Here is a 25,289-nt window from a genome sequence, read left to right as displayed (position 1 = left end):
ACACGATTGCGGTTACTTGCTTTGGCCAACATGGTCTCTCAGCATGCACATGTTTTGCCTCCAATCTGATATTCGATACATGTCAATTGTGAGAAGCAGGGGAGAGTCTGTCTGCATGCGAAAAGCTACCGTAACTCCCACCCGAGCGCTTAGTGACCATCGGTACCATCGACCGCACGACAAGGTAAGGACGGGCCAAGTTGCATTCGTGACTGGCCGGGATGGTCATCCAGCGCCGAGAGTTCTAGAGAAACATTGTGCGATCCTTTGCGAGTCGTTGTGCTCGCCAAACCAGGAATGTCGCATATCCACATGAACCTATTGCGCATCACGCAATGCCCGAGTTCCGATATAATTCAGCGTAGTTGCTGTGCCGTCACAATGGGGTCAACGTCCAATCATCGTCTGCCGTGACGATATGCACGAGTGGCATACACATGGGGCTATGATGTAGCTTCATTGGGGGGTGGTGCACAGCATCATACGATATTCAAGCCGTGTTGAGCATATGAACCCGCAATTATCAGGAGTGATTGGCGTAAATACCAAGGAAAGCCTCACCACGGCGAGCAAAGGCCCGAAACGGATCCAGTCTTTGGGTGCCTGCCCGTTTCGTTAGTCAAAAAGGGGACCGGGACCAAATCAGGAGTTGGCGAATCAGAGGCGACATGAGACATGCCACACTTTTCCCATACCCATCAAGTCCGGTGGATCTGAGATGACATGGGCAACTCTATCGCTGAAGATTGCGCTTGGAGAGCCTAGTTATTGGTCAAAATGCTTCGTGCAAGAGGTTATCTCGCAACGGCCATGTGCCAAGAAGTCACTCTCCCACATGATGCAGCTGGGTAAACGGCAGAAGTCCGAATCACGGGCCACCTGGAGGATATGACCAGCCTTGGAGACCAGATCGATTAAGCTTGAAGGCAACGGCTTTGCTTGTCCCTGATGGAGCTATGAGGTCGACCGGAATCTGCAGAGGTGACGCAATGGAAACCTACCCGGTCCATCTAAGAACTGGATGGGCGTTGCGAAAATCTTGGACAACGCGAGCGGCTTGCGATCCCTGACCGGTATCCAGATGTTGTGTGACTCCGTCCAAGCACGGCTAACCGTTGTGATGCTCAGTCTTTACGATAGACGTTGATGCGTCGTGGTAGGTCAGTCGATGAAGCGCAAAGTCTCAGACTGTGCTCCTCCAGCAAGCCGTCGAAAGATGTTTCAGGCCGGTATACGAGCTGCTTCAGGTTCTCGCTGAAGTGTGGCGAATGATTCGGGCGAACAGCTTTCTCGTACGAGTTCCAGGCTTGCAGTTCAATTACCAAAAACCCGCCAGAACGGAGGCATGACGCGCACTTGCTGAAGAAGGCCCTCAGGCCCTCATCGAGATGCTCCAGATGGATCCATTTGATGACACTGAGGGCCAGAATCACGTCGTATGGGCCTGAGATTGCCCGGTCTGCCGATGCAAGCCAATCTGCGGAGACGAATTGCACGCAAGGCCAATCTGAAGCAGTTGACACGGACGATGGGGTGCGTGAGCCCTTGCTCTTCGGCTCGATGCGATATCCATGGGTAAGGATTGCCGACACGGGATAGTAGTCCACGGTGCGCTGTGACGGTCCAGTTGGGGGACGAGCACGTGAAGAGCGTAGAGCCCAAAGGCTCTCGGCCTGAGCAACTAGCTTCGAATCGATGTCAACGCCAGTGACTGATGCTGCATGAAAGTCGAGGGCTACAGCACGGGTCAATATGAGAAGCATGGAGGTATAGTCGCTTATGGGAAAAGAGCCAGGGGGATCCTTCCACACACCTAGTTGGCAGGAGACGTGCCCAGCGTTGCAACCAATATCCAGGCAAGTCTTCGCAGTGAAGATAGCCGGGACCAGTGTGGTGAGCAGGTTTAGACGGGCGTCCAGTATATGCGTGGCGGAGCCCGGTGCTCGTGATGGACCGGTGTAGTCTGAGAGGTAAGCATCAGCCGTGTGGGCGAGGCCCAAGTGCGGAAGGCGTGGACGTGTGGAATCTAGTGCAAGACCAACCGAGGCAGAGGGGAGGGCTTACCGGTGTAGTTTCCCCAGTCGGTGGCCATTGATTGTTGCCGTTGCCGGGGATATCGAGTTCGGAGGGCAGGATGCAGATCGTGGTCGGGGGATTTCCTCGGCTGACCTCTGAGCACTCAGCAGATGCAGGCAGGGCGTAGTGACCTAGTGGGCGACTCGGTGATTGGGGATTGGGGATTGGGCGAGCAGCGAGCAGCGAGGATATTCGCACGCCGCGATGTGCAGCGTAGTGGCTGTCTGGGACGGGCGGTGAGAGTCAAGGGTGAAAGGCGGGTTGGTGCAAAGTTGGAACTAGGAACGGCAGCGCCAGCCGTGGCCATGGGGCCAGCATCAAGCCAGTGTGAAGCTAGTGTGCACCACACCCAATTTCAACGACCAGCTAATGCGCACCTGAGCCGACAGGGTGATGCATGTCTGTGAGAGAGAAAGCCGAACAGGGAATGCGACCGCTCAATGTAGCACAGAGCGGAGCAAGAAGTCGTCCAGGGTGCCGGCAGCGCGCACTGGGCCAGCAGCTGGCCGTAGAGTATGCCTTGCACATCCAGGGACGATGGCACTCGATGGAGCGCCGCGCTAGCGTATTGACAGGGTGGTGGACGTGAATGGGGACGTGGATGGGGACGTGGACGTGGATGGGGACGAGGACGTGGATGGGGACGGGACGTGTGGTGCTACACAGCACTTGCTCACAAGTTGCGCCGCATGTGGGACAGGCTGAGGTTGGAGACGCGAGAGCATCAGCACTTGTTCCTTGTGAGCCTCGTACCCATCCCATGGCCCGCCTGGCAGCGGCACAAGGCGCTGATGGTCCAACCTGGAAACGGCGGGCGCAAGGCTGTTGCTTTTTCCCGCTGGATGCAGCGCCCGCAGCCACTGACCAGACACGGGACAGCGCCAGGTGCCTGCGCGCCGTGAACACAGTCGGTGCAGTCGGTGCAGTCGGTGCAGTCGGTGCAGTCGGTGCAGTCGGTGCAGTCGGTGCAGTCGGTGCAGTCACTCAGCAGTCGGTGCAGTCACTCAGCAGTCGGTGCAGCCCGTGATGCCACTCACTCTCGCCCTGGCTCGCGGCGCACCTGGGAGGACATGGGCTGATCTGTGCTCGAGTGCTGGCCGCAACATGTCTCTTCGCTACCACGATCAAGCGCCACCCGAGACAAGCGCAAGCCACGGACGAGCCATGGCGGCCGTGTCCGTTGCAGGCCAGAGTCCGGCATCCAGGTGTGGAAAGGCGGTCTCATGTCAGTGAGTGTGATGCATGAGACCGTTCTGCACGTCGTGCACATGTGTCCGGAATCCTGGAAAGTGGGTGGGATGCTGACTGGCCGTCCGCGCCGAGGAAGCAGTGCGCTGGTCCCCGTCCCATAGGCCCCATAGCGGCACAGGGACCGCTCAAGATCGACCCACCACGAGTCCGCGACTCGCTCTGCGGAGAGACGGCACGCAGGGAGTCGGCCGTGATCAGCTTTAGCCACAGCCGAGGAGCCTGCCATTGGGCCGCTTCGCTGTCGACGGATCCAAGCGATCAGAATGCAGCGTCGTCTCTGCTCTCTGGTCTTTGGTCTTTGGTCTCTGGTCTTTGGTCTCTGGTCTTTGGTCTCTGGTCTTTGGTCTCTGGTCTTTGGTCTCTGCTCTCTGCTCTCTGCTCTCTAGTCTCTAGTCTCTGCTCTCTGCTCTTCTGGTCTTCTGGTCTTCTGGTCTCTGCAGCCCCTCGCTAGGGCGCTCACACCGACCACGGCCCTGCTAGGCTGGCAGGCAGGCAGGCAGCCAGCCAGCCAGGCTGCTGGCTCGATGGGGACGCTCGCGATGCTACCTCCGCTCAACGGTGACCATGAACCGAGTTACGTGGTAATCTGGCATAGTACGCCGAATGGGCTGCTGCCGGAGCACAGTGTGCAACATGCTGGCCGCCGTGATTCGAACAGCGACTCACTTGCGAAACTGGAGACGAACCATTGTTTGTCTCTTTTATCCGGCTGCGAGCCTATTCGGCCACGCCCCACGAAAATACACCAAAGCCCAGCGTGCACCCGGCACCGAGCTAGAGACATGTCCCTCGCCCGTTGGACCACGAGAGCACTTGTTCGGAGCAATCAGAGTCGTCTGCCCGCCCAGCAGAGGACCACTTCTGCATTGCTGCTGCCACACATGCAGCGCCTAGTCTAGCATCACCCTGGACTTTCCATGCCCATGGCCATGACAGAACCGCTGCTTTCCACTCTCCACACACTGGCTTCGCTACTGCGCGTTCCAGCCATTGTGGACCCTACGCCTCAACCCAGTCTAGACACCCCACTCATCTGTTCAAGAAGCCATGTACGGCCTGTCTGCCAAGCATACAGCTTCACGTAGGTGGTAGGGTCCTCTGTCTTCTTCACTAGCCCGTTTTATACTCCGAGCCGGCGTTTCTCGACGCTTGGCCTGAGCCTTGCCTATCGACAAGGTATAGGGCCGGCCACCCACGTCTGCATCCTTTCTCGCTCCCGGGTGCCCGTTGTCTTAGCATCTGAGCGCCTCCACCCAACGTCGACGTAACCGAATGGAAGCATTCGGGCGACGATCTGCCTGCTGGCGATCCAGATACGTACATGGTCGCCTACAAGGGGACTCTGGGCTATAAACTTCTCACGCCGCCACAGTCAAAGGCAGTGTCCGCATTCCTGACCTTCTGTCCAACACTGCACGACTCCCTGGCACCCCCGAAGTGTGAAGGAACCTCCGAAGTGAACACAAGTGGAGCTCCCAATTCGGCTTCGTGCATCGTGTCCTGGTCCGAGCAAATGATAATACACGCATGTCCCAACCACAACATCCACCCTCTCCGCTGTCGTCTCTTCCTCCAACAAACACACCTCCCCCAGCTCCAGACATGACAGAAACGCAGAAGCTTCCTGTCTTCCCACCGCCAGGATTCTTGGATTTCCCTCACAGACGCCTACCCCCGCCTATCCAGCTCAAGCAGCTAGAAATTCCACCCGACCCTGTACCACCACGGACGGACTACCATTTTCGCTCACCCGTCAATCATCTACCTTCCATCCAACCAGGGCCCTATCAGCGGCACGAGCACCAACAACCATACGCGGCACGCTACAGACCGGCAGCGCCTGTCAGCAAGCTACTCCATCACCCTGACTCTTACACACCACCTCGGTCGGAAGCGCCCTACTCTCCCCAGCATTACGCGCCGCCATCTCCTCGCTCGCAATACGACAACAGAGACCCAAGGCGGCTGAACGAGCAACGCTACTTGTCCTACGAGGAACCCCGGTACACGCCTCACGCACCACACGAGCAGCCATACTCGTCCCTTGCGTCTCCCATCGAGCCCTCACAGCAAAGGCACTATGCCCCGCCGCTCCCGTCACCTGGATACACGCCAAGCTACGCCTCGAGCAGCACATTCCGTGGGTCGGTGGGCTCCTATTCGCACTCGCAGCGAGGATCTGTGGCAGCTCCCTTGGTGTCGGTAGCGTACCCTGAACCCAATGCAGCTGGACCTCCGCCGCGGAAAGAGGTTCGTGCGGTCCCACTCCCTGGGTCCATACCACAGCCTGTCTACAACGAGCAACTGTGAGCATGCTTCGTGCCCCCCATGCCGATGGGAGACCAGACTGACATGCCCAGGAACCTAAACTTTGAACTTCGTGTGCGACAGCAGCCCGTGGCGGCCAGAGCGTGTGGGTTTGGAGAGCGTGATCGACGGGTGATTGATCCTCCACCCATCATCCAGCTGCTGGTTACGGACCCAAAAACCGGCATTGCCGAACAAGAAGAGCTCCGATACTCGCTTAACGTGGTGCATTGCACGTTGTGGAATGCCGACGGAACCAACGAGGAGACGGCGCTCATACAGCCGGATCGACGAACCACGCGCAGACTCATGGGCCAGCTGGTAGCCTCGCCCTCTGTCGCCAAGGATGAACACGACCACGAAGGGTGCTTCTTCTGCTTCCCTGACTTGTCGTGTCGCACGCATGGCAGATACCGACTTCGCTTCGTTCTCATGCGTATCGATCCTATGAATCTGCACGTGGGAGGGTCTTCGCCCATACTGACAGAAGTCATGAGCGACGTCTTCACGGTGTATACAGCCAAAGACTTCCCTGGCATGCGCCCGAGCAGTGCTCTCACCAGGGCTCTCAAGCTGCAGGGCTGCAACATCCAGGTGAAGAAGGGCAACGAAAAGGCTCTTGCTCGCAAACGTCTCACGGCTAGCCAAGAGCACGACGAGGACGAGGAGATGAAGCGGCGCCGCAGAATGTGAGCGGTTTCGTTCACATGGCAGCCATTTACTGTTGTTTTCCAAGCGTGCAGTGTGCCTAGGCGAGCATTTTCTCTTTTTTTTTCTCTTCTTTCTTCTCTTCTTTCTTCTTTCTTCTTTCTTCTTTTTCTTTTTCTTTTTCATTTTCTTTTCTTCGGTACTGGGCGGCACAGTCATATTCTGGATACCTGGAGCATTTTCTGCGGATATCAATTGGCATTGGACGACATGATGAATGACGTACTTTCTCCCCATTGCGGCGGTGTTTACTTGTAGTCTTGTACAGCTGCTGTGGGGCAAAGCATATGGAGTTGGCAGAGCATCGCGCGTGATACCATTTGATAGGATAGCCTGTGTTCTGCAAACAATAGAAACTTGCGCAACTTGGCTCGGTGCTCCCAAGACCATTTCCTTTAACAAGCGACGGCAATGTGGTGCAGCAATAAGGGTGTAAGGGTGGAGTGAGTAGGGACGATGATGGGGGCTCTCGGCTGACTTGACTGGCCATGAAGGACTGGCCCTGAATGACTGGCCCTGACTGACTGGGCCCATTCACTAACTAGCTTCGGCGGCGAGATGCCCCACCAGTACCGACCGACCGAAGTGGGCGGACGCTACAAATTTCTTGTGACGCGCCGCGACCCTTGAGATTTCTTCCTTCCCTTCCCCCAACCGCAGCCCGGGCACTGAAAGCAATCATGAAGTACGTGCTAGTGTCAGGTGGTGTTATCAGCGGCGTGGGGAAGGTAAGCGTGTAGAAGATGAGGCTTTTGGCTGTACAGCTAAAGAACTAACGTGAGCATGTAGGGCATTATTGGTAAGACGACTCTTCGTGTAGGAAGAGCCCTTGTTTGGCATAAATGCTTACCCCACGCGCCACAGCCTCCTCCACCGGTCTGCTGCTCAAGACGATTGGCCTCAAGATAAGTGCCGGCGACAGGAAGAGCCCAGGCTTCGCTGACAGCCTACGCACGTGTCCTCGATCAAGATCGATCCCTACCTCAATGTTGACGCCGGAACTATGAACCCCAAGGAGTACGCTGAGCCCTGCACTCGTCCACTCGAGGCTTGAAGCAACATACTGAGCAGAGCGCAGGCACGGCGAAGTCTTCGTCCTTTCCGACGGCGGTGAAGTCGATCTCGACCTTGGCAACTACGAGCGCTACCTCAACATCACCCTCACCCGCGACAACAACATCACTACCGGCAAGATCTACCAGCACGTCATCGAGCGTGAGCGCAAGGGCGACTACCTGGGCAAGACGGTGCAGGTTGTCCCGCACATCACCGACGCCATCCAGGAATGGGTTCAGAAGGTTGCGCGCATACCGGTCGACGACACGGGCGAGGAGCCGGATGTGTGCATCATTGAGCTCGGTGGCACAGTCGGTGACATGGAGAGCATGCCCTTCGTCGAGGCCATGGCTCAGCTTAGAAGGCGAGCGGGCAGGGACAACTTCATGCAGATCCACGTCTCATACGTGCCCATCATCCACGGAGAGCAGAAGACGAAGCCCACACAGCACGCCATCAAGACCGTACGGAGCAACGGCATGATTCCGGATCTGGTACGTTCCCCAAGCCAGTGCGCAAGTCAAACAGGAAACTGACAGCCCAGATTGCCTGCCGCTGCGAGCGCGAACTCGAGCCCTCGGTCATCGAGAAGCTGGCCAACTTCTGCCAGGTCGAGCACGAGCAAGTCGTGGTCGTCAAGGATATGCCTTCCATCTACCAGGTTCCCATGCTCCTCGAGCAGCAGAAGCTGATTCCCCTCGTCCGCCAGTTCCTCGCTCTCGACAGGATCACCATCCCACAGGCCATGACGCAAAAGGGTCACAAGACCTGGGCACAATGGCAGCACCTCACAGGGAACGACACCCGCTACCACGACCCGGTCACAATTGCCCTGGTCGGCAAGTACGTCGAGCTGCAAGACTCGTACCTCTCCGTCGTCAAGTCCCTCGAACACGCAACCATGCGCTGCCGCCGCAAACTCGACATTCGCTGGGTTGACAGCGACCACCTCGAGCCGAAAATGCAGCACAGCGATCCTGCAAAGTTCCACAGCGCATGGCACGAGATTGTAAAGGCATCCGGCATTCTCGTCCCTGGCGGCTTCGGTTCGCGCGCGACAGAAGGCATGATTGCGGCCGCAACCTGGGCGCGTGAGAACAAGAAGCCGTACCTCGGCGTGTGCTTGGGCATGCAGATCGCCGTCATCGAGTACGCGCGCAACGTCTGCGGTATCAAGGACGCCACGTCTGAGGAGTTCAACGGCGATGCGGCGAACAAACTCATCATGTTCATGCCCGAGGTGGACAAGACGACCATGGGCGCTTCCATGCGTCTTGGTCTCCGACCTACGCTCTTCCAGCCCGGCAGCGAGTGGAGTAAGCTCCGCGCCCTGTACGCTGGGAGCGATCAGATCCTCGAGCGTCACAGGCACAGGTACGAGGTCAACCCCAGCTACATCGACCAGCTTCAGCAAGGCGGTCTACACTTTGTGGGCAAGGATGAAGAGGGCGTGCGCATGGAGGTTGTGGAGATCAAGGACCACCCGTGGTTCGTTGGTGTCCAGTTCCACCCCGAGTACCTCTCGAGGGTCTTGGATCCCAGTCGGCCTTACCTGGGCTTCATCGCTGCGTCCGCGGGTATGCTGGATGAGATCACCAAGGACTACCAGAGCGGTGCAGCAAACGGGTCGACCGCCGAGGGCATCGCCAACGGTGTTGCCGGCGTGAAGCTCAACGGCGAGTTCTAGACGTACGTGCAAGACCGTCCAGAGGAGAGCAAACAAACAAGCAATCAAAAATTCTGTATCCGGGGAACAGGGGAGCTCTACACTTGGGAGCCTTGGAGTTTGGCGGTTGGAAATGAAAAGTAGCTTGTGCAATTTTTGCCGGCGAAGATAAAAAAAAAAGAAATGTGCAAAACGATACCTAGCACAAAACAATGACAATGACGTATGACATCAACGATGACTCCCAGATATCACCTCGCTGCCGTCGCTACTCCCTTCCCCGCGCTCCATCAATCACACGTACACCCACACCCACCATCCCAGCCCATCCGAACCCCCCCAAAAGAAAGCACAGAGCAAGCAAGACCAGAGAATTGACGGAAAGCAAGAGCAGCAAATACGTATTCGTCAAGCAAACACCAACCAACCCCCAAAGCATCAAGTTAAAAAGAAAGAAAGAAAGAAAGAAAGAAACAAGAATTAATTTCACAATCTCGCATCACCCCCGGCCACGGAAGCTAGGTAGGTCTCTCTACATGCCATGTCGCCTCAGCGGATCGAACACGGTGCCTCCAGATGGATAGAGAGTTTCGCGTCGTCGTGAGGGGGTGGACTTCCGTCTGGTGGTCTCCCATGTGGGCTAGAGCGACGGGGTCGAGAGTTGCTTGGTGGGGTGATTTGTTGATGGCTGGGGGGTGAGAAGGATCTTGTGTGTGTGTGTGTGTGTGTGGGTTTGGGGAGGGGAGCAGTCGGTGGGTGGAGTGGTAGGTTTTGGGTAGAGCGGTGGGGCGGGTGCATGTGTACTGCTGTGTACATGGGTTGACTTGGTTCTGCTTTGGCTGCCTCTTCTGGATCCACGCTTTTTCTATGGATAGATTCTTTCTTGCATCGCGTCGACCGTGGCATCTTCAACGTCTCCTTTTCAGCCAGACCTTCAGGAACTCAATCTTGTCGCCCATGTCGAGTCCTACCCTCTTCACTCTTCCTAGCCGCGCTAGGTCCTCGGCAACACGATCCAGCACTCTCTGCTCTTGCGCACTAACCCCACCCTCGCTCTCGCCCGTTGCCACGTGCATGCCAGTCTCCCTCTCCAATCCGCCGTTCCCGCCGTTGCGGAAGTCTGGTGCATCAAAAATGTTGTGATCGTACCCTGTACCACTTGCCCTTTCCGATTTCCTGGCGGGCGAGTCGATGCTAGTGCTGTTGTAGACCCGTGTAGCAATACGGACGCGCATCTGGTGCGATGGCTTTGAGAGAAGCTGATACAGCCAGTTCACATACCCGCCGCTTATGGGCGTGGTGACATCCTGAGGCGTGTAGCGCAGATTGACCGGGTAGATCTTCGTGTCGCCCTCTGCACTCAACAAGCTAGGGCTCAAAGGCAGGATTCCGCGGCCGTTCGTTGTCGTACATTCTGGGAATACACAGATTATGCTGCCGGGATTCGACTCGATGAGGGCTGCGAGGGTGACGAGCTTAGATTCGTCTTGGGGGATGATAGTGGGAGGCGCGAAGGCGAGGAGGATCGCGCGGAAGAGAGTTATGCGTTCGACTCTCCGGCTGTTGGGGTACGAACGAGTGAAGATGGGTTGGAAGATGCCAGCGAGGTAGAGAGGATCGAGAGGAGACGTGAACGAGGAGGCAATGATCGTGCCGGCCTTGGGGAGATGCTCTTTTGCTGCTGAGATTTTTCTGTTGCTTCATCAGCTCATGTAGCCACAATGTGTTTTGGCAGACTCTGCCTCTGCGAAGATTGACGTACCCACGCTTCACGCCGTCGACTTGAAAGTCAACCCACCATACTCCGGTTACGCCCAAGAGGAGCCACAGTACCACATACTTGATTGTGCCGCCAACAGGTAGCCACTCGATGAGTCCAAAGTAGAACACCGACAGGGAGAGGACAAATGGCGCGCGGAAGAGGAAGAGGAAGGTGTGAATCGGCGTCCAGACGACACTGGTAGGAGGGGAAGGAACGGGCAAGAATGGCGCTATGGCCGTGCCTATGTGCTGCTGTCAGCGTATGCGCGTTGATCAGGCGTACCAAAAAGCGTGTACCTTTGTCGCGGAACTGGCTGTATTTTTCCATTGCGTGGTGTGACGTGGTGCTACCTTTCCATAGGGTTTGCTGATGCGGGCCGTGCTTCCAGCAAGATGGGGAAAGAGGAAGCAAGCTTATATTGCAAAAGAGCTTGTAATCTTCAATTGTCTACTTTCGGTAGCTACAGGTGTGGCAAGTAAGATAGCTTGTCGTGTGGGCAGCTCAACGCGACTATGACAGATGAGCGGTAGGCCATGCGAGTCATGTCGCAAAGTCTTGCATGTGAACCGCCAAGCCTTCTGGTTCTTTCAACGTCATGGCACGTGTGGCTGTGGCAGCTCACTCAGCGGGCTTGAAACCACAGATGCATTTAGTCCTGAAGAGCTGCTCTACATGCCCACTTCACCCACGGTCGACAAGAGTTGCGAGGAAATGCATTGATGCAGCCCGCCGAAATGCTATACTAAAACCAAGGAAAACAGTAGGTACAAAGGAGATGGTATTCGACAGTGACGCTCGAAGCGTGTACATCGGGGGAGGGGGGGAGGGGGGGATGGGTATGCATGAATAAGCCAGTATTAGTGTTTCTTTTCCCAAACTTTGAAACATTCCAACACCGATGCCTGTTCCAGATTTTTGCGTAGAAGGGGTATTCGAATCGCTACGAACAAGCGTGCAGAGAAACGGCGGTGGGTCGGAAAGCGGGACACTCTTCTACGACCACTAGAGCTTGTTTCACGCAGCTTGCCTCGTGTGCAGATTACAAGACTGATTACAAAGTACAAGCTCCGAATCGAAAGACTCCGGGAAAGGTATGTCAGGGCAGTAAAACAGGGTATGCGCAAGGGGTATTTGTCGTCTCCGTTTACAAAGCAACATCGAGCACCAGACTGACATCGCTGACCTGGTTGCCAGCAAGGTCTTCGAGGACGGGTATCAGATCGAGGAGTTCATTATCGTGGGCGTCAGAGAACCAGCTGCTGATCGGGACGGCATGTTGCGGATGGAAGATGTACGAGGTCGGCGAGTTGTCGATGATAATGGTATCCTTCAGGTCACGACCAATCTGCGAGAGATCCTGCGACATGTGTCAGCACGGCAAGGTGGGGACAGGTACGGAACCTGGGCTTACCTTGACATAGTTGCCCTGGTGATTGTAACAGCTTTCACGGAAGAGCCTGTGGTGTACAACGCCATGGATATCAAGCTGGTCAAGAAGCGGGTCGCCGTACTGTGCATGTCAGTCTCTGTGTCTGAGATGTAGAGCGAGGACGTACCTTTGATACGGAGGCGGTAAATACAACCACCTCGTACAGCTCACCGACCCTCTTCATAAACTGGTCGACGCCTGGGCGTTTGATAACATATACATTGTGGTACTGACCCTCGATCTCCACTGGAATAGTAAAGTCGGCCTGATGCAGTATCTATGGATAGTGTTAGCCAGCTCAAACCAAGCTAAAACCGTGCTTTGTAGAACGTACCTTAAAGCTGCTGTGGACCAGAGTCTCGTCCAGATCGAGGACCAAGCACTTTTTGCCCTTGAATCTGGGCTCGATTGGGCCGAGGAGATACTTCTGTGGCTCTGAAGCTTCCGACACGTCCGAAGTCTGCTTCTGGATGGCGTCCTGTCTTTGCTCGAGCGGCGGGGGAGGGGGGAGGGCAACCTTGGGTTGCTCAGCGTCGGCGTGTTCGCTGTCATGGTGCACGTCATTGCTTGACAAGGGGACGTCGTTCATCTCGATGTCAGCATCCAGTGCTTTTTGCTCCTCAGTCTGGTCCTCGATGATCCTCTGCTGTTCTTCTGAAGGCCTAGCGACCACGGGTGTGGTGCCAGGCGTTGGGGTCTGAACATTGATGGCAGGGTGGTCTGTCTGCAGAAGCCCAGGCTGAATTGGCACGGGGGGGAGAGGTTGCTCTGGAGCGTGCTGTTTCTTGGACGAGCTTCTTGTCACAATCTGCGGTGGGCTGTCATGAGACGGCCTGACGGCGTCCACGGTGCCATCACCATCCGATCTCGGCTTCTCAACAGCGTCTGGGCCGAAAGTCTCAGTAGGCACCTTCTCATCGGCGGGGTCCTTTGAATCGCCAGTGCTCGACTCTGCAGCAACAACGGGATACTGTTTCTTAACAGGCGTCGATTGCGACGTGCGGCCCTCCGGGACCTTCTCGGCTCGCTTGACGTTCTCCAGGGGGGTACCCTCTTCGCGAGTCTCCTTTGGCGCAAAGCACGGCAGACAAGAGAGCAGACCGCCCGTCTTTCTTGCTTTGCTTCTTGTTGAGCCCTCGCGGTTGTTGGCGGCGGCGGTGGTGGCAGGTACAGGAGGTGCCTGGGCGGTCTTGTCCGGGTGGTTGGTTGGCTGTCCGGAGCGCTTGCTGCTCGCGGTGCTTCCTGCCCTTCGCTTGCCCATGAAGCTGCGCTTCGAGTGCTTCGACCCCTTTCCAACGCTGTCGGCGTCTGCGGCGGTGACTCCACTCAGGCCAGTCCCAGAGGGTGTGTGCGCATCGTTGGTGTCTGAAGGGACGTGCAGCAGCGGCTGCTTGCCTTCGGCGGTGGACGAGGTTCGCGGCGGCACGATGGTGTGCGAGCCTGTTGGGGACGTTAGTGGTCTTGCTGGGACAAGGGACAAGAGCGATTTGCAACAGCCAAGTGCTGCTGCGCGGGCATGGGTGACGAAACGTACCATCAGCATTGGTCTGGGCGGTACCCAGGCCAACGACGGGCTGCTCGGTCGACGATGCGCCGGGAGCTGACAGGGTGGGCTCGGAGCTCATGGCTGTGCGGCAGATGCCTCGGACAGGCAGCGCGCAATGAGCTGCTAGGCGTAGTGATGGACCAAGTCGCTGTCGCTGTCGCTGTTGCTGTCGCGGTTGCTGTCGCTATCGCTGTCGCTGTCGCGTGGAGTGGTTACCTCGTGGGCGTGGGCGTGGGCGTGGGCGTGGGCGTGGGCGTGGGCGTGGGCGTGGGCGTGGGCGTAGGCGTAGGCGTAGGCGTGGGCGGTAGCGGTACGGTAGCGGTACGGTAGCGGTATGGCGGTAGCGTTGGCTGACGTTGACCCAGGCTCGACCAGTCGCTGCTTCCCAATCAGGCAATCAGCAGTCCCAGCACAGCACAGCTGTCGGCAGGCGCAGGAGATGAAATGAGCGGACGGCGTCGCGATGGGGGGGAAGGGGGGGAGACGGTCGTCGAGGGTGCGCGCGAGAACGAGAGAGGCGGCGTAGGGAGCTGCGAGGTCAGGATCGGTGCTTGGGATGAGGCTGGTTCGCTAAGGCGGGCGGAAATGAGACGCCGTCTTGCACTGTCATCAAGCGCCAATACTCCACCCAGCGAATTGCCAGTCTAGCTGCGGCACAGAACACCCAACTGCCCTCTTCTCTCTCGCTGCGATGCGGCTGCGTTTGCGGTGCGGCTCGGTGACTGACGTGGAGTGCGAAACAGCGCGGTCGAGTCACGGATAGGCGGTGACGTTTGCTCTGGCACCTGTCTCTGGGGCTGTGCGAACGGCCACACCAGACGGGCAGAGACAGGGGTCCTCTTTATGGAATTGGAATATCGAGGGTGCCATGGCCCATGGTGCAATGGACGGTGCATGTCTGCTTGCCTCTAGCACCGCTCTGTGCTAGCCCGCGCTGTCGCTGCTGAGCGGCCCAGGCCCCAAACTCGCCCTCCACCCTGCCCTCGGTCCCTCTGGTGGGTGCAGGGTGCAGTGCCAAGTGCGGTCGCGGATCACCCAATGACATGCCGCCCCTCGTCCGTCAAGCAGGAACCGCCGTGTCCAGGGAGGGCTTCACTGTGCCTGATTCACTGTGCCCGAGTGCCTGAGCGTCCTTCAAGCTCGCTGGTTCCTGGCTGCTGGCCTCGCTCATCAAGCCTCGAGCCCTGCATAAGGGAGCTCTCGGAAATCTCCATGCCCTCAACCGGCCACATGGCCCAGCTAACCTCACAGCTAAGCGCCGTCGCACGGGCAAGGGCATCACACCTGCAGCCTATCGCGGCCACACCAGCCGTGAGACCAAATGCGCTTCTGCCGCCGCATCCCAGCTCCCCATCGAACCATGATCCTGTCACCATGCAGACGGACCTTGCAGCGCCGATTTGAGTTCAGCGAAGCTCTTCGTTGACCAACCTACTTTGCATCCATCATGTCCAGTACGAGCTGTCACATGCCAGTGGCCAAGGAAATGCGCCAACGGCCCGTCGCACGTCGACATCATCCCGTGCCGATCTTGCAGCTTCGCACACGTCCATTCCTTGTCGAGCAGTCACAAGCTCTCACTGTCAAGCACCTGAGGGTGTGTTGCACTGGCACATCGGGCTCGCCACAGATTGCGAGCGCTGGCGCTGGCTCCTCCCGCGACTGCGCCTTGGCCTGCCTTTCGAGGAGCATGTCCAAGGGAGGAGGCCAAATCATGCAACCATGCGGCCGCAGGTGACCGTCTGACGCCTCACAAGAATGGCCTTCGTTCCGCCCAAAACAAGCTTCAAGACGGCTAAAAGCAAATGCCACAGCCGCTGTACCACCTTCTGGAAGGCTGCCAGACACAAGTCAATCATGTCATCGTCAGCTTCATACGCCGGACCTGGACCATTCTCGGACTCAGTGAACGTGAATCGTCTGGCTGTCATGCACTCTGCAGCTGGTGACTTTGAAACAATCAACGTGAGTGCAAGTGTTGTTCAAGCAAGTGCCTCCGAGCTTGCTTCTTCTTCGTTGGCTGGAGAACACAGGCAGGAAACCGTTCATAAACGAACCGATAGATATCAGCTAGTTCAGCATGGCTTGGAGAAGCTCAGACGTAACAGCTGGTCGCTGATCGCTGATTGGTCAGTGCGTGACAGTCACCCCGCAAGCTGCGGGACCCTTGCTTATGCCTGGAGCTAAGCTGTACGCTATCCAACTTTCGCATTGCATCACTCGCAGTCCCGCTTACACTCCATTGTACTGCTGCATTTTCTCTCAGCCAGTCCGCTGCAGTCGCACTGAGTCTCTTCGTTCGATTCACCCCTGTTCTCCGTCAAGCTCACAATGACTGAACCAAATACTGCCCCGCTCACCAAGCTTGACCCCGCCACAACTGGCACCGCCGCGACCAACAAGGAGGACAGAGACGACCACAAACCACGAGACAGCAGGGGCTGGGATGGCAAACTCAGAGTCGACAAATCAGTCGTGGTGAAATACCCGGCTGATTCAAACGCAGACGTGCAGAGCGACGCAGAGTCGGAAGAGGAAGGGCCGCCGCCGGATGAGATTCAAGCAGACGAAGACCTCCTGGACGATGTTCCGGACGACGAAGACGAGATAGAGCTTGTGCATTGCAAGGTGGGGGACATGGCCTCACTGCGACTGGAGAGGTTTAAACAAATCAAGGTAGGTTGGGGCAGCCTATGCTCTGTTTGCTGTCCCTAACTTCAGCAGCGCCTCTGCCTACGACAAAACCGCATACAGTCGATCGAAATTCCTACCGATGCCGCTGCCACGTTGACCGAAATCGATCTCTACGACAACCTCATATCACACGTCAAAGGCCTCGAAGCTTTCACCGAGCTTACGTCGCTTGATCTCTCGTTCAACAAGATCAAGCACATCAAGCGCTTAGACCACTTGAAGAAGCTCAGGGATCTGTACTTTGTCCAAAACAAGATCAGTGTTATCGAAAACTTGGATGGCCTGACCAACTTACGGCAGATCGAGCTGGGCGCTAACAGGGTACGCGAGATCCAAAACCTGGAGACTCTTACTGGCTTGGAGGAGCTGTGGCTAGGCAAGAACAAGATCACGGAGATCAAGGGCCTGGATACCCTCACCAATCTTAAGATTCTCTCGATTCAGTCGAATCGCCTGCGCACAATATCCGGCCTCGACAAGCTCGTCAACCTGGAAGAGCTGCACATCTCGCACAACTTGCTTACCTCGTTGGACGGACTCGAACACAACACCAACCTCCAGGTCATCGATATCAGCTCGAACCCAATCGAACACCTCTCTGGTCTGAAGACACTCACGCATTTGACCGAGTTCTGGGCATCGAACTGCAAACTTAGCAGCTTCGCCGAGGTGGAAACGGAGCTCAAGGACAAGGAAGAGTTGGAGACTGTGTATTTCGAAGGCAACCCTCTGCAACGGGCGCAGCCAGCACTTTACCGCAACAAAGTACGGCTGGCTCTGCCGCAGATCAAGCAGATTGATGCGAGTAAGTGTTCTCTCCTGCCGAGGTATTCCCTTTTCTCCACTGACGCAAGCACAGCGTATGTGAAACAAGTGTAGTACACACAAGACAGGATATGGGAGATAAGGGCACTCAACTATGAACTTGAAGAAGAGATACAGCTCAAGGAGAGGCAACGGGCGGAAAGAAGAGGCATGTTTGGCGTTCGTAGCAGGCTTAACGACCTGCTGGAGGTCTTCCTAGTATTTTTTTTTGGCTATACTGTACTTACATGGTGCGGGATTCACTACGACATACGCATAATGCGGCGTTTGAAGGGCATACCATTAGCATAGGTTAGGGTCGTGATCATCGGAGACATGGTATGGTGCAAACGCGCTGTCTCTCATTAGTCCTCGATATTCTTCGTTTTCAGTCATTATTGCCTATGTTGCCACCTCTCATGAGCTGAGACGCGACGTTTTACTCTCTAGGCTGACAACCTAGGGAACGCCGAACGACTCTTGTGTGCTTATCGCGACTGTACAACGCGTTGATGAGTAGCAACGTGAGTGGTGGCGCTAAAGCGACAGGGGTCCTGTTGTTTACTATTTTGGCTTCGCAGTACCGTTTCGCCGAACCAAGTACGCAACATCAACACCACCTTCCACTACGCACGTGTGTTTTTGGCTGTGACGTAGCATGTTTACGTGGCATTGTTCGCTCTTTTGCTACTAACGAAACAAGAAGATACAGACTCGAGATGGAAGACCTGGTACGTTTGGCCAATCGACAACACCTCATGCGCCGGTGGAGCTGACGGAAGACCGCACACAGGATCTCAAGAAGGCTTCGGCCCTCCCCAAGCCTGCCTCACGTCTCCCTCAGATCTCATCGCCGCCTCGACCTCTCGCCGAGTTGCAGAACGGCAGCATGAATGTGCGGAGTGGCATCCCCCCACCCATGACGGGCGCAAAACACAAGCCCTCGAGCTGTAAATCGTTCCTGCCCACATACTGTGAGCCGGACAGGCCACTGACACACTCAGTACCCGAACCTGCAACCAAGATACGAAGAACGCTGGCCGAAAGGGCCGGCGACCTGCCCAGTCGCAAGCCCACCGCGCCGCCGAGTTCAAGGCCTCTGTCAACCAGTGTCAAGGGCACTGTTGCGAGGAAGGAGCGTGGGTTCTCCGCATCCACATCCACATCGCGCGCCGGAACACGGCCTGCCTCGAGAAGCACAACGGCGCCCTCCTTCAGTGCAAGCATGGGCCCAGGTGCAAAGCCACCGAGACCCAAATCAGCGTATGGGCAGTACGCCGGCACCCACATGCGTAGCAAGTCCCATCATTCGACCGCTCGTCCAGCGTCATCCATGATTCGCCGGGAAGAGGACGACGATGAGGAAGAGAGAGGTGTGCAACCATTTCTTATATCTACAAACCCTGGGGAGAGCCTTTTGGCCCCCAGGAAGATACGTCAAGCCCCAATAGCCCGTCCATACTCCATCAGCATACCAGCACAGAAAATGTTTCATTTGTCAGCGGCAAGATCGATCTCATCTCCCACATTCCGCCCGATCACGCCTGTACAGGAAGAGCCTGCCGATGCCGACTGTGAGGAGGTCTGTGCGAGTTTGGAAGCCTTTACACTGGGCGATTCAGACGCGGACAATCACAACGTTGGCTTCGGACGTGGTATGCCCTGTCCTGATGAAGAGGCAAACCCCTTTCTGAAGCCGCTGCACCCTTCGCGACTTCCCCAAGCAACACCTACCAAGCAGCCTCCAACCCAGACCCCTACTCGACCTCCATCTTCCACGCCTCGAAACACGCACAAGCGCTATCTCAATAGATTTACTAACGACCAATGTCCAGACTTCTACGACGACCGAATGGAGGCCATGGAGCGGCAGTTCAGCGCTTTCAAGGAGAAGATGGAGACCGACATGCAGAAGGCAACAGACCAGAAGGAGAGCATCCAGCAACTCCAGAGTCGAGGTACGCCACTTGTATAGCAGCTTGTCGTAAGCTCGAAGTCAACGTCAGCTAACGCTCGAAATTGTAGTCGCTGAACTCGAGGCTATCCGCGCCCGTTTGGAAACCGTCAACAGAGACCTGGAGACAGACCTGAAGGATGCCAAAAGTTGCATGAAGACAATGGAAATGGAGATGGAGATGACGAAGCGAAACACTGCGTTCGAAACTGATGACATTCGACGAAAATTCCGTAACGAAATCGAAGATCTCGAGAACAAGCACGAGAAGGCGACCCACCGCTGGCAGACAGAGAAGGAAGCCGCCGAAGAGAAGGTCCGCCGAAGTTTTGAGGCACAAATCGACCAGCTTCTGAAGGAGCACAAGGAACAACTGGACGAACTGAACGCGAAGCTATCGAAGGAAACCGAGGTAGAACGGACCAGGCAGTTGCAGAAAGAGCAGGAAGTGGAAGCTGAATATGCCTCCAAGTTGAGAGCCGCTGGTATCGAGGCCGACGCAAGACAGCGCGAGCTGCAGCTGGTGCAGGGCGACCTCACAAACGTCAAATCCGAGTTGGACCGGGAACGAGCGCTGAGGACAGCCCTTCAGGGACAATTCACGGAAGCGACGACGAAGAACCTCACACTCGAATCAGCGAATACTGCGATGAAGGAAAAAATCAACTTCCTCGAATCGGACAGCCAAGCACAATCGTCAGCCTACAACGACCTCCACAGACGCATGCAGGAAGCCATTGAAGCTGCCGAGCAGGCGCACGAAAAGCTGCGACAGGAGGAGACTTTGAGAAGAAAGCTTTTCAACCAAGTGCAGGAATTGAAAGGCAACATCAGGGTGATGTGCCGTGTACGCCCAGCACACGCTTCCGAATCCGATCCCGCTAAGATCACGTTCCCCGATGTCGACACCGACAGCAAGGAGGTGGCTATTCAGGGACCTGAGAAGATCAGTGCAACTGGCAAGGACATCACCGCAGCGTACCAGTACTCATTCGACCGTGTGTTCGGTCCTGCTTCACAGAATCTTGAGGTTTTTGATGAGATCAGCCAGCTTGTGCAGAGTGCGCTCGATGGCTACAACGTCTGTATCTTCTGCTACGGTCAGACTGGATCTGGAAAAACGTACACAATGTCCTCAGCAGACGGCATGATCCCTCTTGCTACAGCACAAATCTATGCAGAAGCGAAACGTTTGGAAGAGAAAGGCTGGCGTTACAAGATCGAGGGCTCGTTCATCGAGGTCTACAATGAAACTTACAACGATCTGCTCGGCCGTTCGGAGGATCTTGACAAGAAGAAGGTCGAAGTCCGTCACGACGCAGCGAAGAAGCAGACCAACCTCGAGAACACAGTCAGCATCGAGCTGGACGGTCCTGACCGCGTCACCGAGCTTCTGAAGACCGCCGATAAGAACAGGACTGTAGCCGCCACGAAAGCCAACATGCGCTCTAGCAGATCCCACTCCGTCTTTATTTTGAAGCTAGTGGGTACGAACGAGATCACTGGCGAGAGGAGCGAGGGCACACTCAACCTTGTCGATCTTGCTGGCTCAGAGCGCCTAGAGCATTCAAAGGTGGAAGGCGCTCGTCTCAAGGAAACACAAAACATCAACAAGAGTTTGAGCTGTCTTGGTGATGTCATCAACGCTCTCGGATCAGCGAAAGAGGGTACACACATTCCGTACAGGAACTCCAAGGTAAGAAGACTTCAGACCACACCATGGAAGGTCGATTGCTAACATGGTGACAGTTGACATACCTCCTCCAATACTCGCTCGGCGGCAATTCGAAGACACTCATGTTCGTCATGGTTAGCCCGCTGCAGGCACATCTGCAGGAGACGGTGACGAGTCTCAAGTTTGCGACCAAGGTACACAACACGCACATTGGTACGGCGAAGAAGCAGACCAAGACTGCCTAGACGTTGCCCCCGAGTCAAGTTTTGCTTGGTGCGCATGGAGTATGGTTTCATGGTGTTAGTTGTGTACGTATTTTTCCTGCAGCGGCTCTTGAAGTGTTCGAGGCCGCCATGCTATCGTATCTGTTGGACTTGTTTCGTGGCGTGTTGGAGATTGGGAAAGAGCTTTCACGGCCCATGGCTGCCTCCCCCTCATCATGATTGCGCACTATATCGGCGTTAGATATTTGACCTTTTCAGGCTAGCAATTCCACATCTATTCACAACCTTTTTCTGCCAGCCGGGAAGTCACAACTTCGTGTGTGTGACGTAGGGTGCTCGAGCTGCTTCGTCTATCTACGCCATCGAAAAGCAAATCGACGAGACTGTCTGCGACATCCGATCCATCCACCCCAGTGCATGCACAATGCCCCTCTCTCACTGCATCCTCGCCGTGAAACACATCCCGCCGCTACACGTCCGTCGCTGGGACTGCTGGAACAGCGCGTGGAGAGCCGCGGGGGGCGTTGGCAAGGAGAAAAACGGGAAGCGAGGAAGCGAAATGCGAGAGCGGGGTGAAAGAGCACAGCACAGCACAGCACAGCACAGCACAGCACATCACAGCACAGCGTGTGCGAACGCTACTCTCAGCACTCTCTCTCCTGTCATACTGGCCGTGTGAGCAGGGACGGTAGGTAGCCCGGGCATGTGGTACCTACCCCCGCACGTCCGCCGGCGAGCGTGCGATGCCTTCCCTCCCCCCTATTCTCAATCTGTGACTGGAATGTGACGACGATACGCGTACCTAGGAGAGGGTCAGGGGGCAGCGAGCCAGTCAAGGGCTGTTGGGGATCACTGCATCTTGCACGCGGCGGCAGCAGGAACGGCGCAGCAGCGTCCTAGGGTTGAGTTCACAGAGCAACAAACACGGCGAGCACGCCAGGAAGGCAGAAGTTTCTTTTTATTTTTTTATTTTTTTATTTTTTTCTTCTCTCGGACGGTTTCTGGGGTTCTTTGGCTACCTACGATTGTAGTTATCACTGGGCTGGCTATGCAACGACGGAGGGGAAGACGAAGACGAGGATCTGGAGTTCAACACTCGGGCTCGCTTGGTGTCTGATACCATGCTTCGTGCTATGTTGTGTTGTGTTGTGCGATGAGGCGGAATGTGGGGTTGCTAGGAAATGCAGTGGTGCAGAAGAAAGCAGTACAAGGAGCCGAGCGAACGGCAAAAGCATGAGGACATTGTAGAAATAAGTATTGGATATCAGAACGGCAAGAACAAGGTGATTGAACGGACGAAGAACCAAAAAAAAAAAAGTGGTGAATCGAGCATCCTCGAAGTCGTGAGTGTGGGATCGCTTGGACCGGGTATCTTGTCGTTGCTTCATGTCGTGGTCGTGGTCCCGATCCCCCTGCCTTGTATCCCTAGCTCTTGTGAAGTGAATGAACAAGTAGGAAATGTGGTGGTACAGCTGGCTCTTTTGCTGAGCGCGCCAAGACCAGCGTGGGTGCCTCACTAGCTATTACCTTGTAGGTAGTTCCGACGTTGTGTCGTTGGACTCGTCGTCTTCGATCCTCATCCTCAAGCCGCCATCGACCTGGATGCCCTGTTTGACCCAGTCGATCTTCTCGATATCTTCGAGGCTCTTACGGCCACGAGAGACCTTCTTCAGCAGACCCTCGACGCACTCTCGAGCGCCAGCCCACTCCTTGCCCTTCTCGGGATCCCACTCTCCGTCATCGTCGCCAAACTTGACCCAAACCCAATCACACCTGGCGATGCGGTGAGCAGCCCTGCTACGTGCTCCCACTTTGCCCGGTGGTGGGTCAAAGGGCAAGCGACCCTCCATCAAAGCATACAATAGTACACCAAGTGCCCAAGCGTCAGTGGAGCGGCCGTCATATGGCTGGCCTAGCAGGATCTCTGGTGCAGCATAGTCTTCACTGCCACATCTTGTTGTCAGGAGAGGGGACTCTGGAGCAGCTGGTATACGACGAGAAAGGCCAAGATCCGTAAGTGTCGCTATAGGGTACGGATGAGATTGTGGATGCTTGAGAAGAGGTACAGTGGCAACGGGAACATTGAGAAGGACGTCTGTCATCAATTAGTACAAGACCACTGTGAGTGCACTGACCATAAGGCTGATGTCGAAGAGCGGAGAGGACTACTTTCTAGCTTGATGTCGCGGTGAACAATCAGCTTCTCATGGAGGTAGCGCACGGCGCTAACCATTTCTGCAAACACTCGCTGAACGATGTCTATGCTCAGGATGTCGCGGTGGTCGCTGGCTACATCAAACAGATCACCACCAGGGCAATATGTCAAGACCAGGAGAGCCTGGGCCTCATTGTGATCGAAAGCGCGCAGGTGAACCAGAGAAGGATGTGAGACTGAGCGGAGCATCTCCACTTCTCGCTTGAGACTTAGTTCGACACGTTCCTCATCGGCGCCGCCAGCAGGACCATGCTCGACGACTTTGATGGCAACCAGCTTACGAAGATCCAACGATTTTTCATCCAGTGGATCCTTGGCCGTCGTCTTTTCGCACGTGGCTAGGTAGACTTTGCTGAACGTGCCCTGGCCGAGTAGCCGGACCGGACGCCAAAGCTTCTTTTTCAGCGGGGATCCATGACGGACTGCGATGTACTTGGTAGTGTCATCTTCTGTGACATGGTCTTCTTCGTCTGTGACACTTCGATTGCTTGCATTGCTGGGGGGAGGCGTAGGCAGGCCGGCAGGGACCTGGGCAGGCACAATGCCTCGCTGCGAGGCAAGGTATTGTTCACGGCGCAGGCGTTGCTGCATGGTTGCGTCACCCTCAGCTACGACATTGCTAATGGTAGCATTCCGTGGGCGGGGATTGTGCAAGGAGTCAGGCGTATACTCGCTGATGCTGCGGTTTCTTTCGCGGGCTGCTTCGTTGTTGTGGTGGGCCTGTATGCGCGCATCGGTAACCTCTGCGCCGGCAGTCTTCAGCCTCTGGTAGCCCTTCTTCTTCAGCGAGGGCGAGGGAGAGAGGGTGGCCCTGTTGGACGAAAGATACATGTCATCGCGTGAACTGACAGAGGGTCCTCGGGGCCGCGTTACAGCCCTCTGCCATGGTCCGGGCGAGTCGCCCATGACCAGCGGCGAAGGGAGCGGGGTGAGGTCACCGAGCGCGTTCAGTGCTGGCGAGGAGATGGCCGAGGAAGGCGACAAGGAGCCAGCCAGGCTGTTGTTAGACCGTGCAGTTCTGAGGAGCTTTTCGTCTATCATGATCGGCGCGGTGGCTGACTGGCGCAGCCCTTCGCTGCCTGTGCCTGCCACGATGGAAACGTTGCTCGGCGTGTTGCGCGCGGTCGACGTCGTGGATGGCGGGAGATCGGTGACGAGCGTCAAGCCGCTGCTCGGGGCGCGGACGTGCCAGCGGGGGACGTACAGAGGGAGCGTGGCGTTCTCCGGCGCTTTATGAGTGCTGAAGGCTGGGAGACGAGCGTTGGACAGGGTCGAGGTAGCGTTCAGATGCGCCGAGGGTGCATCGATGCCCGTTTTCAATGCTTTGCTCAATTCGCCGAGGGGAGCAGCAGCAGCAGACTGGGGGCCGGAGGGGCCAGAGAGGCCAGAGGCAGGGTCACGTTTGCCCTGGGATGACTCGGGGCCGTCCATGGTGTTTGTACTCTGGACGAGGGCGGGGACCGACCACTGTCTGGCTCTGTGCTTTCCGGTCATCAACTCTAAGATAGCGCGTCCACTGGTGCGGAGACTACCCGGTCAGCTTGATAGCCCTGCAGCTGCAAGCGGAATAGCGCGCAACCAGAACAGGCCTCGCCGGAAGCTTGATCAACGTTTCAATAGCAATGCGGCACCGCCGTTGTCCAGAATCCCATGTGGCTCGCTGAACGCTTGGCGGCTCCTTCTTGCCCTCCGTTGCCATGCCGCTGTAGATAGATACAGATACACTGGGCCTGGGCAGGAGCCAATAATAGAAAAGCACGTCTGACCCTCGCGCGCCTCTAAGCCTATGGGAAAGACGCGTGCAAGCACGAAGACGTCGAGGGCTAGGTAGTCGATGCGCCATGCAAGGTTCATGCAACCCCAGCTTTTCGGCTGAGCTGCCTCGATCCTTCAGCACTGTCCTTGGTCTGTTGCCTGGTCTT

The 25,289-nt window shown here is 56.4% G+C and overlaps 8 protein-coding genes across 9 annotated transcripts, besides 11 other annotated features; 4 read left to right on the top strand and 4 right to left on the bottom strand.

The window, feature by feature from the left end:
* Nucleotides 1–1,124: 1,124 nt before the first annotated feature.
* On the bottom strand, nucleotides 1,125–2,092 carry EKO05_0011476 (uncharacterized protein; the record flags this gene model as incomplete). Of its 2 annotated transcripts, XM_059638003.1 has the most annotated exons (3): nucleotides 1,125–1,735; nucleotides 1,814–1,963; nucleotides 2,065–2,092. In XM_059638003.1, 3 exons carry the CDS (start codon nucleotides 2,090–2,092, stop codon nucleotides 1,125–1,127), a joined length of 789 nt encoding a protein of 262 aa, XP_059493986.1. The 2 variants fall into 2 exon arrangements, with proteins under 2 accessions (XP_059493986.1, XP_038792661.1); XM_038944273.1 differs by having other exon boundaries at nucleotides 1,125–1,963.
* An 889-nt stretch (nucleotides 2,093–2,981) lies between these two features.
* Nucleotides 2,982–3,078: a tandem repeat.
* A 522-nt stretch (nucleotides 3,079–3,600) lies between these two features.
* Nucleotides 3,601–3,764: a tandem repeat.
* Nucleotides 3,765–3,805: 41 nt separating this feature from the next.
* Nucleotides 3,806–3,841: a tandem repeat.
* A 1,013-nt stretch (nucleotides 3,842–4,854) lies between these two features.
* EKO05_0011475 (uncharacterized protein) lies at nucleotides 4,855–6,327 on the top strand (the record flags this gene model as incomplete). Its single annotated transcript, XM_038944418.1, has 2 exons — nucleotides 4,855–5,633; nucleotides 5,688–6,327. The coding sequence occupies 2 exons, from the start codon at nucleotides 4,855–4,857 to the stop codon at nucleotides 6,325–6,327; spliced, it is 1,419 nt and encodes a 472-aa protein (XP_038792660.1).
* A 695-nt stretch (nucleotides 6,328–7,022) lies between these two features.
* Nucleotides 7,023–9,085, top strand: EKO05_0011474 (CTP synthase (glutamine hydrolyzing); the record flags this gene model as incomplete). The annotated part of the gene is made up of 6 exons (XM_059638002.1): nucleotides 7,023–7,070; nucleotides 7,132–7,141; nucleotides 7,207–7,247; nucleotides 7,298–7,359; nucleotides 7,421–7,892; nucleotides 7,943–9,085. 6 exons carry the CDS (start codon nucleotides 7,023–7,025, stop codon nucleotides 9,083–9,085), a joined length of 1,776 nt encoding a protein of 591 aa, XP_059493985.1.
* A 188-nt stretch (nucleotides 9,086–9,273) lies between these two features.
* Nucleotides 9,274–9,306: a tandem repeat.
* Nucleotides 9,307–9,511: 205 nt separating this feature from the next.
* Nucleotides 9,512–9,538: a tandem repeat.
* A 234-nt stretch (nucleotides 9,539–9,772) lies between these two features.
* Nucleotides 9,773–9,800: a tandem repeat.
* Nucleotides 9,801–9,972: 172 nt separating this feature from the next.
* On the bottom strand, nucleotides 9,973–11,153 carry EKO05_0011473 (Lysophosphatidic acid:oleoyl-CoA acyltransferase 1; the record flags this gene model as incomplete). The annotated part of the gene is made up of 3 exons (XM_038944313.1): nucleotides 9,973–10,756; nucleotides 10,827–11,067; nucleotides 11,123–11,153. 3 exons carry the CDS (start codon nucleotides 11,151–11,153, stop codon nucleotides 9,973–9,975), a joined length of 1,056 nt encoding a protein of 351 aa, XP_038792658.1.
* An 817-nt stretch (nucleotides 11,154–11,970) lies between these two features.
* EKO05_0011472 (Protein-serine/threonine phosphatase) lies at nucleotides 11,971–13,880 on the bottom strand (the record flags this gene model as incomplete). The annotated part of the gene is made up of 5 exons (XM_038944417.1): nucleotides 11,971–12,183; nucleotides 12,238–12,336; nucleotides 12,383–12,532; nucleotides 12,590–13,695; nucleotides 13,790–13,880. The coding sequence occupies 5 exons, from the start codon at nucleotides 13,878–13,880 to the stop codon at nucleotides 11,971–11,973; spliced, it is 1,659 nt and encodes a 552-aa protein (XP_038792657.1).
* Nucleotides 13,881–13,945: 65 nt separating this feature from the next.
* Nucleotides 13,946–14,004: a tandem repeat.
* Nucleotides 14,005–14,019: 15 nt separating this feature from the next.
* Nucleotides 14,020–14,105: a tandem repeat.
* Nucleotides 14,106–14,147: a tandem repeat.
* A 338-nt stretch (nucleotides 14,148–14,485) lies between these two features.
* Nucleotides 14,486–14,522: a tandem repeat.
* Nucleotides 14,523–16,132: 1,610 nt separating this feature from the next.
* Nucleotides 16,133–17,374, top strand: EKO05_0011471 (protein phosphatase regulatory subunit Sds22; the record flags this gene model as incomplete). Its single annotated transcript, XM_059638001.1, has 3 exons — nucleotides 16,133–16,477; nucleotides 16,526–17,300; nucleotides 17,355–17,374. 3 exons carry the CDS (start codon nucleotides 16,133–16,135, stop codon nucleotides 17,372–17,374), a joined length of 1,140 nt encoding a protein of 379 aa, XP_059493984.1.
* A 644-nt stretch (nucleotides 17,375–18,018) lies between these two features.
* On the top strand, nucleotides 18,019–21,173 carry EKO05_0011470 (kinesin-like nuclear fusion protein; the record flags this gene model as incomplete). The annotated part of the gene is made up of 6 exons (XM_059638000.1): nucleotides 18,019–18,030; nucleotides 18,093–18,249; nucleotides 18,304–18,672; nucleotides 19,135–19,257; nucleotides 19,325–20,949; nucleotides 21,003–21,173. 6 exons carry the CDS (start codon nucleotides 18,019–18,021, stop codon nucleotides 21,171–21,173), a joined length of 2,457 nt encoding a protein of 818 aa, XP_059493983.1.
* Nucleotides 21,174–21,731: 558 nt separating this feature from the next.
* Nucleotides 21,732–21,779: a tandem repeat.
* An 896-nt stretch (nucleotides 21,780–22,675) lies between these two features.
* On the bottom strand, nucleotides 22,676–24,798 carry EKO05_0011469 (tRNA (cytidine(32)/guanosine(34)-2'-O)-methyltransferase; the record flags this gene model as incomplete). The annotated part of the gene is made up of 2 exons (XM_038944391.1): nucleotides 22,676–23,247; nucleotides 23,322–24,798. The coding sequence occupies 2 exons, from the start codon at nucleotides 24,796–24,798 to the stop codon at nucleotides 22,676–22,678; spliced, it is 2,049 nt and encodes a 682-aa protein (XP_038792654.1).
* Nucleotides 24,799–25,289: the final 491 nt, after the last annotated feature.

Source organism: Ascochyta rabiei, chromosome 22 (assembly GCF_004011695.2).
Source record: "Ascochyta rabiei chromosome 22, complete sequence".
NCBI lineage: Eukaryota > Fungi > Ascomycota > Dothideomycetes > Pleosporales > Didymellaceae > Ascochyta > Ascochyta rabiei.
The sequence above is the reverse complement of the archived record's forward strand: the minus strand, read 5'-3'. Positions and strand labels throughout refer to the sequence as shown.